The sequence below is a fragment of the Poecilia mexicana genome, unplaced genomic scaffold (assembly GCF_051168715.1).
Source record: "Poecilia mexicana isolate PSO_F unplaced genomic scaffold, ASM5116871v1 scaffold_11, whole genome shotgun sequence".
Lineage (NCBI taxonomy): Eukaryota > Metazoa > Chordata > Actinopteri > Cyprinodontiformes > Poeciliidae > Poecilia > Poecilia mexicana.
Genome location: NW_028263380.1, coordinates 26,621,474 through 26,636,727, shown reverse-complemented (window position 1 = coordinate 26,636,727; position 15,254 = coordinate 26,621,474). Strand labels below are relative to the sequence as shown.

Sequence of the window (15,254 nt, the reverse complement as noted above, 5' to 3'; positions counted from 1 at the left end):
TTGCTTTTAAATTACTGAATAGACATGCGAGATCAACAATATTTATAGTTTTTAAACATATTCAGGTTCTTAAGCCATCAGCTTAGAAAACATTACATGTAGGTAAATGTGGAGGAAATAATATGATGGAGAAATATTGGAGAGGTAAAAAAAAAAACTAAAACGGCTAATGAAGTAAATATATCAACATGAGTTGTGTAAATAATTATATTAAAGAAGTCACTACAAAAAACTAAAACAAGGAAAATTAATAAAATATAAAATAATCAATAACACATTTAAAATTTTATTTGAATAATCACATTAAGACAAAAATACATTTTAAGTGCTAGATCTAAATGTTAATATCAACCCGTGTAACATATTTTTTGTTTTAGATAAAAATAAAACCAGTTTTGTTGTTTTTGTTTAATTTGTGAGTTCAGTTAACATAGTCATCTATTTCTGTTTATTCTTGGTTTTTGCATGTTTGGTCCACCATACTTCGGATCTGCTCTGTTGTTGGTTTAACAAACTGGATGTTTGTGAAAGTAAATTCATCGCAGTGTTCCTTGGAACCGCAGGGAAGGGGTTTTCCTGGATGTTTTGGACCGGGAGAGGCCTGCGTTCTCCGGGCGCCGCCCCGGAACCCGTCCCGGCTGTTCGGTCCCTGCTGCGGGGCCGTGTGCAGGGGAAGCCCGGTCGGTGGCGGCGGAGGGCTACAACGTGACCTGACAACAAGGAACCTCCGGGAAAACCGTCAGTCCTGAACTCTGAGCAGAGCCGAGGCCGGCGGGGCCCAGCAGGGGGGGTTCCTGCCGGGCGCCCGGGCCCTGAAAACGGGGAGATACTGCCGGATAGACGGCCATCTGGAGCCCCCTCGCGGCGCAGAGCGCCCCCTCGCGTCTGGGAGGCGGAGACGGGACCCCCCTGACGTCAGAGGGCCTGTCTGAAAGTGAGGTAGAAGGTGAAGCAGAACCAGAACTGACCCCCGCCCCCCGCTCCGCGGTACTGGAAGCCGCCGAACCTCCAGCGCGACCCGGCCCGGTGAGTACAACCCGGCCGCCGCTCCGCCCGCCGTTCCCCGGGCCGCCGCGGCGGGTCGAGCCGCCGCTGCGGCCGCGCAGGGAACGGGTCATCCGGTGTGAAGTTCCAGGGCCGCCGAGGAGCCTGCGCGCTGCCCGGGCCGTGTTTGCGTGGTTCTGCGTGGTGTCCGCGGACTCCCACGGAGTTGTCCGCGTTCATGAGACGCGGTGCTTGTGCGCGTGCGCGCCGCAGGCTTGCAGGAGCAGGAAGGCGTCCCGGCTGTTGCAGAGGGGTTTTCCCTGACTCCGCCCCTCGCTGCCAGGGCGTTCACGTGTTGCCACAGAATCCACGCTGTCCACGCGCACGCGCCCTGTCGTGTTTTCGTGTCAGGACCGCGCCTCCGCTCTTGCCCCCCTCTCCGCTTTTCCGCTGAGCCTCCCCAGGTGTGCGTCACCTGTTAGGACGCGGCGTTCCCTGCGAATGCGCAGACGGGCAGTGCGCATGTCCGTCCAGCCCGGACCGCGCTGGCTGCAGGTGAGCGTCCAGGCGTGTTTGTGTCATGCGTGTTTTTTTGTTGCTGGTGGAGCCGCAGGACGGTGATGTCATAGCGGAGTGGAGACCAACCATCAGCCGGTAGTAAGAGTTATGCAACATGGAGACAAAGCGGCTTCTGCTGCGGCGGATCGGGTGGTTCTGATCCAGGTTCTGATCGGTTCGGAACGGAGCCGCGTTTATCTGCAGCATCTCCATCAGATTATCCTCCTGTTGCTCCTCAGGTTGCTGCAACGTTAAACTCTGTGAGTTTTATGGATGTGTTTTTCTGCTAACTGTCTGTGTGTGTGTGTGTGTGTGTGTGTGTGTGTGTGTGTGTGTGTGTGTGTGTGTGTGTGTGTGTGTGTGTGTTCCTGCAGATGCACCCAGAAGTCCCGGTGAGGTGAGGAGGATAAAGAGAAGATGCAGCAGTGAGTTCAGGCTAAAGATGCCACGCACCAAGCAGAACAACCCCAGGAACCTGAAAGGTGAGCGCCTACTTCCTGCAGGTGGATTCCTACAGGTCCTTGATTTTCTGCAGCTTTTCTCATCAGCTTCTCTGCTCAGATCCATTTCATTTCTTCGTGTTTTTCTGCGTTTGGCCTCCAGTAGTTGACCAACAGAACGTCTGAATTATGTGTTTTAGTTGCCGTTGTGTTGGAAGTAAATTCCTTTTTAGGAAGTTTTCGGTGGAAAACTTTAGCTCTGAGCCTCTGGGTTTCTCGGTTTCTTCCAGCTCTCCACTCCATTAATCCCACAAAATGTTCAGCGGTAACACAGTCACAGCTAATTGGTCAGTAATTGAAACCAGAAATTTCCCCCTCTGTCGTTTTTCACCTGTTAGCTGTTGACTGAATCCTGAAAAAAAATCCTTTTTTCCTGTTTTGCTGTTCATTGAATGCTCCAAAGCAGACTTTATGGCCTCTAAATGGAGCAGAAAACAGCTTGGTGTTTAAGGAGGAAATAAACACCAAATCAACTTTTTATTGCAGATAAACAGTCTAAACTGGCCCTTATTGCTGCCTTCTTTGGGTTTCTGTGCAAATTGTCTTCATTTTTGGGTGAATGTGTTTGATTTTTTTTATATTTTTGCCTGAATCTGTCTCAGTGCTGCCCTCTTTGGGTTGAACAGTGGTCCTGCAGGTGAATTTTCCTATTGGTCAACGGTACAGACATTAGTTCTGGTTTAAATTCGGACAGACACCCCCTGGTGGCGAGTCAGGAGTTGGCATAGCGAGCGTTGCTCGTTGGCGTTTCTCTGCTATGAACATGTTTGATTCATTTGCAACGAGGAAACGGAGTGAAGTGGGACTCTGCTCCGACTGCAGCTGCTCAGGAAATTATCTTGGCAGATTTGTTGCTAGTCGCTTTTTGGGAAGAAAAAAAGTTGCTTTAGTCTGAAAGGATGCTTAAAGTGACAGTTGTCAAGTTGACCACATCCCAGCTTCATTCTTCTGCTCATCCTCACATTTGGCCACGCCCATTCCTGCCTCTTGGCTCCGCCCACTTCGGTGTCATTTTTCAGATTTGTCATAGCGAGTTTCTGCTTTGCTTTCACTTTAAGTAGCTGCTTTGAGAAAAATAAGGATCAATTCACAACAGACCCATTTGTTCCGTTTTAACCCAACTCCAGTCTACTTGTCTAGTCAAAGTCCGGTTTGGTTGGTGAAATGTGAATGCTAATTGACCTCTGACCTCTGGTCCTCCAAACCTCAGACTGGGTTCGGTTGAAGTGAACTCTGGTTTGGTTTGAATGTGAACGCCAAGCGGACCAAAGACCGGTCCAAAAGCAGGAAGAGGACTACAGCGAAGGGCATTCTGGGTAAATACAGCCAAAGCTAACATGTTAGCCTAGCGCTAGCAGCAGAAATGTCTCCTGGTCTTTAGCCAAAGACTAAAGAGAAATCCAGATGGCTGATCAGAGCTCTGAGACGTTCAGGTTTTTTCCTGAAAGTCTCTTCTTTCGGGCTCTGTGAGGTCATGGTGATCATCTCAGTGTTTATAAATAAATAGAGGACAATCTGCGTCGTCTCCAGCCTGTGTGTTTGTGAGGAAGCAGCAGATTGGACTCGGAGCGGCGCGTCCTGTGGTGTGAACGACGACCGGCCCGACGGATTTCCTGTCGAGCCGCCAGCAGACGGCAGCGCCGCACAGATGGTGAATGTGAGGCGCCGCACGGCGGGTGTGATCGGCAGAACGCAGCGCCGCACAAACACTGCAGCATAAACAGAACCCGGCCCAAACAACCCCATCAGTAAAATCTGATCAGCATGAGGCTTGTCCATCTGGAAGCAAAGTTTATGTCAGGAGTAGAGCTGGAACAATTAATCACGATTAATCGATTACTGAAACAATTTAGTAATTGATTAATCATTAGTTATTGGATCTGACCATTCGATTTAGGGGTGAAACGATTAAACAGATGAATTCTGATTAATCGATTGTTGAAATAATCATAAACTAATTCAGTAATCAATTAATCATTTAAGAACAACATGGAGCAGTATTTTTTTGGCTCTAGTGGCCTTTATTCAATAGTTAATTGACAGGAAAGTGGTTCATGAGAGAAGGGAAGACATGCAGCAAAGGTCGCCAAGGCTGGGAATCGAACCTGCGACAGCTGCATTGAGGACTAAGGCCTCCTCCATATGTGGGTTGTGCTGAACCACCTGCACCACCACAGCACAACCCATGGAGCAGTAATTAAGTTAAATGTGTACAAAAATATAAACATTTGAACTTTAGATACGCCTGTAAATAGTCCTGACCCAATAATCAATAAATCAATTATAAATCGCATAATAAATTAAAACGAGTTTAATAACTTCCATTTGCATTATTTATTGTTTTTCTGTTTCTAGCAGAAACTGGATGATAAAAGTCTGAAGCTTCGACCTCAGCTGAACCTTTGGTTCACAGATCATTTTATCTGTTGTTTATTTTGGATATTTAAAATGTTTTCCTGTTCTGGTGGTAATTGTTCATTAGAATCTAAAGTTTATTTATCTTTATTATTATGCCATTAAGTTATATGACCTGAAAATGGTTTAAAAACATCAGTTTATGGTTTATCCCTTTTCTCGGCCAGCTGACTTTGTTGGGCATCAGACCAGCAGCAGGTCCAGGTGTTTGTAGGATCAGCCAATCGGGTTAGCCGCTCCGTCTCTGCCGGGACTCCGGTCGGTGTTTTAATCCGACTCCCAGTCAGTAAACGGCAGCAGAGGAATCGTCCCGTCCTCCGAGTTGGAGAACTTCGCCTGCAGCTCGTGACGCAGTCTGCGGTCAGAGAAGCAGGAAGTCCTGAGTTTCTGTTTGCGTCGCCGCCAGCTGGTCTCCCAGCAGCGGCTTTCCTCACAAACATTCACTCCCGCGTCAAACCTGCAGCGCTCTGGAGGAACTCCTGCAACTAACGACTTTATTAGCTATCAATTATTCACTCGATTAACTGGTTAAACAAAAATAATTTATCAGCACATTCTGCAGGTTTTTATTTACCACTTAAGCTTATTTTATAGCATATTTGAAATGCATGAAAATACAGATAATTTAATTCCTTTTTTAAATAAAATAAACATTGTATTGCCTAAAATACAAAAACAAATTAAAATGATCCCTTTAATGAATGCTTGTTAATTTGTAGAGTCATTGATTAATTTTTGAATAAATTGATAATTAGATAATAAAATGTGCTTAGTAAATTTATTTATAGATGTTGAAGCAGGTGAAGCTAAAACTGCTACTGGAGGTAAAGCAGGAAAATGTTTTATTTTAAATGACAATGTTTATATTTTTGTACAGTTTTGGCTTAATTGTTGAAATGCATAAATACAGATAATCAAATCCTTATTTTAAATAAAAAAATAAACATTTTATGCAATAAAATAAAAAAACATATAATTCCTTTAGTGATTTGTTGCCTAATCTTTGATGTAATTTTTAACTGATTAATAGCAAAATGTGCTTGATAGATTTATTTTACACAATTTGAACCAGACGAAGTTAAAACTGAGCTAAGAACAGATTCACAAAGCTTTTAATCCTAAATGTAAAATGTTTCGTTTATTTTGTAGTTTTGACTAAATTACTGCTTTTAGTTTGTTCTTTCAGAAAATGTCTTTTTTAGTCAGTACAATCCGGTTAACGATTAATCAATTACTAAATTAGTTGACTATTATTTCAACAACCGATTAATCACAATTAATCGATTCAGCCCTAAATCAAATACAGTCAGATTTAGTGATTATTGATGAGACATTTTAAGTTTATTAACATCATATCGCAGCTGGAGGATCATCTCGACAGCTGGGCCCGTCAGACGGTGCTTCCCCATAAACTCCTGTTATAAACTGGGAGCTTTAATGGTTCCAGTATCATTAAAACTATTCATAAACTTAAAGGCTTTGAAGATGCCAAATAAACTTAAAACACACAGCAGAACCTAAATAACTAATAAATATCAACAGACCAGAACGCGTCATCAGCAACAGATAAATACTCATCAAAGTTTAGGGAAACTGAAACCTTTATTTTATAAAAAATGTACATAAATGACAACAGAAACAAAGTGCAGTGCATCCAGGAAGTTCTCACAGCACTTCTGTTTTTCCATATTTTGTTACGTCCAGGCCTGAAATGATTAACTGGATAAATCAGATTAATCGATCTTTCAAATAATCAACTAGTTTGGTATTTATTTAATCGCTAACTGGAGCACGCAGACTCCAAAAAAAAAAAAGCCAAAACTGTGCAAAATATATACATTTTTAATTTAAAATGAAAAAAACAACTAAACCTTTTTGTCGGTAAATTAGTTTTCACAAAACTCAAGTCCAGTTATTTTCTGTCCAATTATTAATGTGTTCATTGACCAGCTGGTCGTCAGATTAGCTGCATGTTAGTTTAAGCTGAAAGGTTTTCCTGTCAGGATTATCTGCTGATTCAGTCTTTGCTGCAAATGATTCATAAAATGTCTATTCTCTCATTTAAAAAGGAATTAAGACGTTTATTCACATATTTTTAATATTTTATAAAAATTGTTAAATGAAAAATCTGCAGAATCTGATCGTTTTCTATCTGATTAATCGTCAGAATTATTGATTATTGATAACTGAAATAATTTCTAGTTGTATCCATAATATTGTTTTTGTGTGCGTGCTATTAGAGTAGTTATTATAAGCTGGAGAGAATCTCAAATATCCATGGATTTTATTTATTTACCAGCAGTTATAAAATATGAGTTTTATAAAGAAAACTTGTTTTTTTCACTCATTTTTTTTTTAAAGGAAAAACTAGAAATCTGAAGACACAAGTAAAGAAAAGCATCATGAAACAATGTGTTGACATATTAATTAGCAGAGATGATGGCTCAGTCTGACCTCGTTGACCTTTGTGGCAGCAGTTGGCTTGGTAACCTCGCTGCCCAGAAAGGGTTAACTCCCTCGCTGGATTCCTGCTTGTTGTGTCACGCTCAGGCAGCCAAACCAGTGTTTCCATGCCGGCCCCTTAAATTACAGCGATCCTTCACACAAAGGGAACTTCTCTCCCTCCAGCCGGATCGAGCCGGGCTTTAACAACTGTAACTACAACAGACGGGCCGAGACTCGTCCGCGGCCGGCGTTAACTCGCGGTAACCTCCAGGAAGCTTTCATTTTCTCAGCGGCAGAGCAGGGAGGTTCCCAGTTTTCATGACCAAAACATTCAGTCAGTGGAAAACAGCTGTTCACTTTCTGCCCTGGACGGTTTAGCCCTTGTTTTTATGACGTTAGCTTAAACTTATAACTCAGTTATTTCTCTGGGAACTTGTTTTCGACTCGGACACAGAAAAATGAAAGTTTGATGACTGCAGAGATCTTCCAGTCGTTTCATTCTGCATGAAGTTTCTCTCGGCGGTGTTTAATGGTTTAGTGCATGGTTGTTTCCTCCTGACGGAGCTTTGGAGGCAACAGAGAAACTTCCTGGAAACGTTCACTTCCATTATAGATTAATCTGAGTTATTAACTTCAGTACAAGTGAGGCTGTTAGAGCTACACAATAACATTTGCTTTCAATTAAATAAGAGCATAAGCTAAAAAATTTAGCTGAAATTTTCTGATTTTTATGTAACCAGTTTACTTTGAATCATTTTCACTGAATCATATCCTCTAAGCAACTATAAAACAAAAACACAACATATGTCTAAATTTAACCAGATGCAGAGAAAAGCTTAATAAGTCATTTACAAAACCAAAATACTTCTGAAGTATGTCGAACCAAAGGGAAGAGGACCAGGACTGTGATGTTTGACTGAAGCAGGAAAGTGATGCAGGCGCAGTGGTTGGTTTTGTCATGGTGTTAAAAAGGTTGAGAAATAAATAATATATTCAATATCACTAATCGGCCCAGATATTCATCGTGGGACGAGCCTTCTTCTGTAAAGGATCTGTTAAACTTTGTGAAACAGAAACTGTTTCAATCCAGTTGCTATGAATTTTCAGTAAACTTGTAAAATGTTGCAGAAAACGAAAATGTGAATCAGTTTCCATCTGTTTGGAGCGAACCAACCAGTCATCTGTCGTCACATAAGAGGTTCAGTAAACCAGCATAGAGGCTCCTTCGCTCCGAGCTGGAGGTTTGGACTTTTCCAGGTTTTTGATCTTATTTCTCTCTAAATTCTCTGGATTGGTTTATGTCTGTTTCTTCACCAATAAACTTCTCTTGATGCTGCTGCTGTTCTCATGTTAACCATCACACACATTTTCCTCGAGCCTCCTGGCTGATGTTCGTCTCACGCCGCCACCTGAACGCCTCGCCTCTAAAGGTCGTGTTCGTGTTGCTTTGTGAGTTCTTCTTCATAAATGATTTAAAGGGATCCTATTAGGGAAAATTCACTTTTTGCACATTTTTATTCTTCCCTTTGTGTGCCTACTGCTTCTAAAAACAGCCCAGCTGGTTTGGGGGAATAATTTAATGGTTTTCAGTGTCTGTAAAAAGAGCCATTTCAAAAACTTCCCTCCCTTTTTGAGTCAATTCAATGGGCACTGTGCCATTACCTAGCAACCCCAGCTGAGTTCTGTCCGTTACCTAGCAACCCCAGCTGAGTTCTGTCCGTTACCTAGCAACCCCAGCTGAGTTCTGTCCGTTACCTAGCAACCCCGGCTGAGTTCCGTCCGTTACCTAGCAACCCCGGCTGAGTTCTGTCCGTTACCTAGCAACCCTAGCTGAGTTCCGTTCGTTACCTAGCAACCCTAGCTGAGTTCCGTCCGTTACCTAGCAACCCCAGCTCAGTTCCGTTCATTACCTAGCAACCCCAGCTCAGTTCCGTTCATTACCTAGCAACCCCAGCTGAGTTCCAGCACATTTGGTCAGCTGGTTTTGAGCTGTACAATGGCTGCTGGAAAACACAAGTATTTTGTTCTTGATTTGCCATCCAGAAAACACTTCCTGGATTCTTCCTGGTTGTGCAGGAGGCTCTGCTAATGCTTTTCAAAGATGTACGGTTGTATAATTATGCATGTTTGCAGCCATTTTCACACGCGAACATCGAGTTGGGGGCGTGGCCAGAACAGCTTATTAGGATTTAAAATGACAGAGGCCCTAAAAGAGAACTAAGCAGACTAAAATCTGATTATTTAAGGATGATTTTGTGTAAAAATGTAGTGAACATGTTTTGCATAGACCAAAGATCAATCCTAACCTGTTCATAAAGTCTAATAGGTCACCTTCAAACTGTGGGCCTCAGCCTGTTTCTGTGTATCCACTCATAAAATCCTCCTGCCGCCTCATCAGTCTGCTTATTGGGCGTAAACTTTTCAAGGCGAAGCGTTGCTGAAAGCTCTGAGGAGTTGAAGGTAAATTGGAGCTAACGAACGGTGACCTCCCTGGGTTTCCTGAAAGCATGTGCCGCCACACGCAGCTGGAGCGCATTTTCCCCTCTGCAGGCCGGCTCTGCCTGGTGCTGCCTGCTGCGGCGGAGACGCACTGATGACACGGCGAGGAGGAGGAGAGATGAAGAACACTCCAGAGGAAACGTGTCATCTGCAGGGGTGGGGGGTGACGCGATGGAGCCTCTAAATAAACTGAAGGATCCTTCATGGAGGCAGCGCAGGGCTGAAGCCCTGAAAGCCCGGCTGTGTGGGGGCTGCGCGGCCCGATGCAGGGGTTGCCAGGGAAACTGAGCGGGATGAATGCGGGTCTGCAGGTGCTGTTCTGGTGGCCGACTGCTGGAGCCTCCTACGAGCACGGAGGGCAGGAAACGGGTCAGGACCGCGGAGAAACGCTGGAACATGTTCAGACTCAGATCTTATCTGATCTCAGCTTCTCACTTTCACTTTATTTAACCTGTAAAGTGACTTTTCCCAAACTCTGCCCGGCTGAGAATCACTTCACTGTTTAACAAACTCTCAAACCACCGAGCTTCTGACACGCAGTAACATCTGAATACAACCTGACAATATTAGTCTGTCATGTTCTTTGTTCATCCTACCTATCTGGGTGCAGCTGCTTTGTAGATGTTACCGAGTTGTTTACAGATTCTGAATGTGAGGATTTTAAGCTTGGTTTTCTTTCAGCTCGCCGTAAATAATTTTTGGAGTTCAGATGCAGTTAGTGAGCGCGGGGCGCAGCGCTGCTCTGCGCCTCGTCGCAGTCAAGCCGCAGCGCAGGCCGGGCCGGGCAGACCCGGTTCTGCATGTCGGATGCTGTGTTTCGTAATAGAGCTCTGAAAACAAAAGCTCTGCGACTCACCCTGAGGAACAGAAAAATATTCAGACATGAACTCCTCATGCAAGCACTGACGATATTTTCTTCCCAACTGTACCTTTAGCTCTTATTTTGAATGTCCCGGCCTTAAGGTACTTATTCATTAATATTTTTAAACACAATCCTTTGTTAAATAACTGCAGGCGTCGCACTTTGAGTTCACGCAGATAAACGGTCGTTTACATGCAGTACCTTGCAGACCACTAGGGGGACCACAGAAAGATTCCTTAAAAGCTTAAATCTCTGTTCATGAAATATTTCTCTGTGGTTTGGAATAAATGTAGAAGTCTTCTTCTTCTGTGGTTTTTAGTAAGGGAAAAGTGTTTATTTCCATGATTTGCATCGCTCCAGAGTTTTACTGTTTATCTAGTTTCATGGAAAGGCAGATTGATGTGGTTCTGGAGCAAATCGGTTCTGATTCTGATGCAGTTTGAGTATCGAATGTGTTTCTGTTAGGGTTAGGGTTAACCCTGCAAATTTGATCTTGGCTGATTTTACTCTACAGGTTTCCACTTGTAGATCTGTTGCATGTTTATGGTTCTGGTCCATTTAACTGTGCTGCACTGGCCAACTAGAACCTGAAACTAAGGCTGAGTTTGCTGCTGGGAAAGACTTAGATTAGTTCTGCAGCTAACAGTTAATCAATTATTCTGATGATTAATCAACCAATCATTAATTGGAATAGATTCCGATTAATCATTGGCACATTCTGCAGATTCCTCCTTTTACTGATGTTTGCAAAAGCAGGAACATATTAACAGTGTAATATTCAAATAATTATAACCTTTATTGTTAATTTATCCTGGAATAAAGAGTCACAAAAACTAAAAAAGAAATAAGGAAAATGTGAATTTCAGCATGTTTCGATCTACTGGTTTGGAACAAATTGAAAGGATTCGCAAAGTAACATTTTGTCAGATGTTGATGCTACGTATGGCTGTAATAAACAGGAAGTAGAGGTGCTAACTAGCTTGGACCTTCAACACATCTCAGAAATGATTTGCATCCCATTAACCTTTTCTAATGCAATTCTTTAAAATGTGCATTAAAAAAATGTTGAAACACAATTACTAACATTCTGCAGCTGCATAAAAACCCCACAACCACATGAAATAAAAGCAAATAAAGAAAAACAACAAAAAGCATAAAAGGCTGCAAACTCCCTCCAGACCACTTGGGCGAAATGAAAAAAGTGTAGCAGCACAACTTAACGTTTTTCCCAGTTTTGTGCCTGTGGTAAGGCACAGACCCACCAGTGGAGGGTTACGTCGCTACATCAGATCTTGTTTGGGAAATGTGTTTCCATCTTTCCTTTCACACATCGACTCTTTTTTGGAAAAGCCAAACTGCACTGAGCATATAAATGTTTTCGCCAAATTTGGGAAACTTTGAATGTCGCCGTTTCCATTTCCATTTTCTAACTTGATACTTCAAAATGCGCATGGGAGAAAAAACATTGGTGAATCTAAATTACTAACAAAATGTCATAGCTGCAGAAAATATGCTGCAGCTAAACGAAATAAAAGAAAGAGGAAAAAAAGCAAAAATAGTAATCATAAATCACTGCTAACTCACTCCAGGCCACTAGAGGGAGTCGACCACCAAATGGTTTGGGACCAGACTGTCGGTAAGGACAGAACGTCCAAAAGACGGTTGGAGGAAGAAAAGGTGCATCAGACTTCATATCTTTAGCGATATTGAAGAACAACAGCATGTTTATGTATGAAATACCAGGCGCCCCCCAGTGGTCTGGAGGACATTGTTTTTTCTATTTGTGGTATTTTCTGACTACTTCTGTTTTCTGTGGTTGGAGGATTTATATGCTGGGTTTGTTTTTTGTATTTGTGTGTTTTGTAGTTTCATGTGTTTGTATTTCACTGTTTGCTGTTCAGTTTAGGGTAGAAATGCGTTATTTTTCCTAAAGGGAATTCATTCCTTCGTGCAGAACCCCCTCTGACCCGGGGGTAAATGTCCAGAAGGTTAATGTGGAAATATCTGCAGGAGGAGGAAGAGGAGGGTGCTGCCTGCTGGCTGAGCTTCCTCCTCTTGCGTAACTCTGGACGTCTTTTCTTCAGCTGCTGTTGCCATGGGTAGGGATCCTGGAGGGGGGGTCTGAGCTCACAGTGCCACTCGGGTGGGAAAATCTCAGAGGAATTCTGCTCCGGTTGACGTTCTTCCTCGCTTTGCTGCTCAGTGAGGAGGATGCCGGTGATTGGCTGCAGCGCTGCAGACCTTCCTCCTGTAAGTAACAGCCTGTAACTGTACGAGAGGAGCTGCGCGGCTGCAGGGCGTCGGCGTGAGTCACAGCGAGCTTCAGGTGTAAAACGGATTCCTCACTGCAGAGTCAGAGATTCGGCTTCCCCTGCAGGCCCGAAGCCATTACCTCAAATAGCCGGATGTCAAATTAAAATGCAACAAAATTATCAGCCACATAAAAAAGTCAAACAGTCTTTTCTCTTCCGCTGTGGAAACGAAGCATTGGAAACCTCTGATTATCTGTTGTAGAGTTTAAACACAAAGATTTCCTACAAATCCCACATAATTTTAACTGAAATCTGATGATATTTCCGTCCAGAAAGGATCTAAAGTCCCTCCAGCAGCATGCGGCTCGGCATCGGGGAACCCAGTTCAGAGGAAGGGATTAGCTGGTTCTGCAGAAGCCCGTTAATAACTGCTGGATGTAAATCAGGTGCAGGCAGAGCGTCAGGAAGCTGAGTTCACTCAGGGAAAGCATCTCTAGACCTGCTGGGTCTTGTTGGGTTTATAGTGAAAAATGGCAGAAGAAGAAAGTTGAAACAGGAGGAGGCTGAGGATGATTCCCTGAGGAACACCAGCTGGTAGGACGTTCTGACAGCTTTTATACTAAAACAGGTTTTTAAATTCTGCATATTTTGATTTAAAAATTGAAGAAAAACATTAAAATGACTTGAATGCTTTTTTGCTCCCAGTAAAGTTCACTCTCCTACCATTTTAGCTTTTAAATGTTATCATTTTTAGTTGATAAGTAATAATATAGATGTGATTATTGGTGTTAGTTTGGGCTGAGTGCAGTTGAAGATGTGAATGAAGAGCATTTCCTCCCACAGGAAACATCAAAACCTCAGTGAAACACATCAGGAAGGCTTCACTGTTTATGCTAATGAGCTAATAGCAGAGCTAATTTTTCATGTAGGCGTTTGCTAACTTTGGAAACATTTAGTCCACTTTAGTTTAATATTTCCAGATGAATGCTAATACACTAATTTACTTAGCAGTTTTGTAAACTTTCAGTTGAATAAAGTTTGACGTCTGTGTTGAAGTTTTGATTACCTACAGCTAAAATCTGTCAGCTGTTTATATCTGTGCTTTTATTTTGAAGACTGTTTATGCAGCAGTTCATTTTCCTCTCCTTATGTTTTCCCTCTATGATGCGGTGCAACAAATAGTTTATTCTGGTGCACAAAAAATGTCTTTTTAATGTTGAAATATTCTTTCCTCCGTGTTTTGGGGAAACTCCGACTACTTCCGGTCTTCTTCTTCGTAGTTTTCGCCAGTAGTAGCATCAAGTGTTTCATAAGGCTGAAAAACCACCCTAACATTTTCTTGAATAAATGGAGTGTTTCCATTTGGCGGATTTATTTTCGTAATTAAAATGTTGGCAGTTTTCTGGTTCATGGGAGCAGCTGCTTCCCCCAGACCGGATCCGGATTCGGATCCGGATCGGCCGGTGTGTTTCTGTCGCTGCAGCTCCGCGGCTTCATGCAGCGGCGGATCAATGCTACATCAGGTTGATGGTATTTATATCCCGCTCGCCCTGCAGCTAATCTCATGTTCAAAGTGTGTGAGGATTTAAAGAGCTGCGCCGTTTTTAGCGCTTCATCCCGCTTTGTTTGGCTTTTTATAGCAGGAGGCGCCGCGCCGCTCGGGGAAGTCGGAGCAGGGAGGGCTTTCCCTGACTTACAGAAAGGATTAAAAAAACGGAGCAGAGGGAGGAGAGAAGGAGGGCTGCAGTGACGGAGGAGAAAACAGGCAGAGAGGGAAAGGAGAGCTCAGAGGAAAGACGCTCGTCTCGGTCGGTCGGCTGCAATTTGGGAATGTTTGGGTCAGGAATGTCGGGGGTTTCCCGGTGAGCTGCCCAGCGGGGAGTCTTCCTCTTCTCCTCTTCATCATATCAGGTACAGCAGCTCGGCTTTGTGTTTGTGTCTCTGTTGGTCGTTGAGGTAAAGTTTGTCCTCGGTTCCGGCTGATCCGCGACCCGGACACCTGTCGGCCCAAAGTCCTCAGGCTGAAGTTTCTGTTCTGGTTCTGAGGTTTGACAAGTGAAGAAAAACGGGAAACAGCTCAGACTTTAAAACCTGGACCAAAGGTTCAGATTTTCCTGCAGGTCCTCAGGCTGAGGCTCTTCGGATATAAAACAGTCAAATGCATTCAGAGGGAAATGCTGGCAGCTTCCCAAACAGAAACGCACCGATCCATCGGCCACAGACTGGAATTGGCAGATTCTTCCCTGATCAGCTCTGATCGGTGATCAGATTGTAATCAGATCGGCTTCGATCAGCAGCCGATTATTGAACAATCAACCTGTTCCTACATGTTAATCAGGTCGTGATCAGATTGTAAACGGTGTGGATCATAAATGGCTCCGATTGGTGATCGGTTGTGATCAGATTGGTGATCGGTTGTGATCGGCTCGGCCCGCCAGCCGATTATTGAACAATCAACATGTTTCTGTTTATTAAAGGCATCAGATCTCTGATCATCCATCCCAACCAGCCAACAGTTTGTAGCTTGACAGAGTTTCATAATTGAATAAAAATGAGATGCAGGTGAGGGAAATGTTAATATTTCATTTCGGTTGAGTTAATTTTTTCTTTTGTGTTTTAGTTCTTAGAAAAAGAGATTTAAAGAGAAAAACTGAAAATCAGATCGGTGGATTTAATCCAGCTTTTGTTCTCCTGCAGCACTTTGATGATTTAATAACGAGATTTTTATTCATGTCATAT

At 43.2% G+C, this 15,254-nt stretch overlaps 1 protein-coding gene across 3 annotated transcripts in view; it reads left to right on the top strand.

Annotated features, from left to right (window-relative positions):
• The first annotated feature begins 910 nt into the window (after positions 1-910).
• Positions 911-15,254, top strand: part of hivep1 (HIVEP zinc finger 1) — a 41,118-nt gene continuing 26,774 nt past the window's right edge. The window contains exons 1-2 of one of the 3 annotated variants that reach the window (XM_014996706.2): positions 911-1,026; positions 1,917-2,024. In XM_014996706.2, coding sequence (XP_014852192.2) covers positions 1,985-2,024 — 40 coding nt within the window. In that variant the 5' untranslated portion in view covers positions 911-1,026; positions 1,917-1,984. Of the gene's footprint in view, positions 1,540-1,568; positions 1,782-1,916; positions 2,025-15,254 lie in introns of those variants that run through there. The other 2 variants (XM_014996688.2, XM_014996698.2) reach the window with 2 other exon arrangements.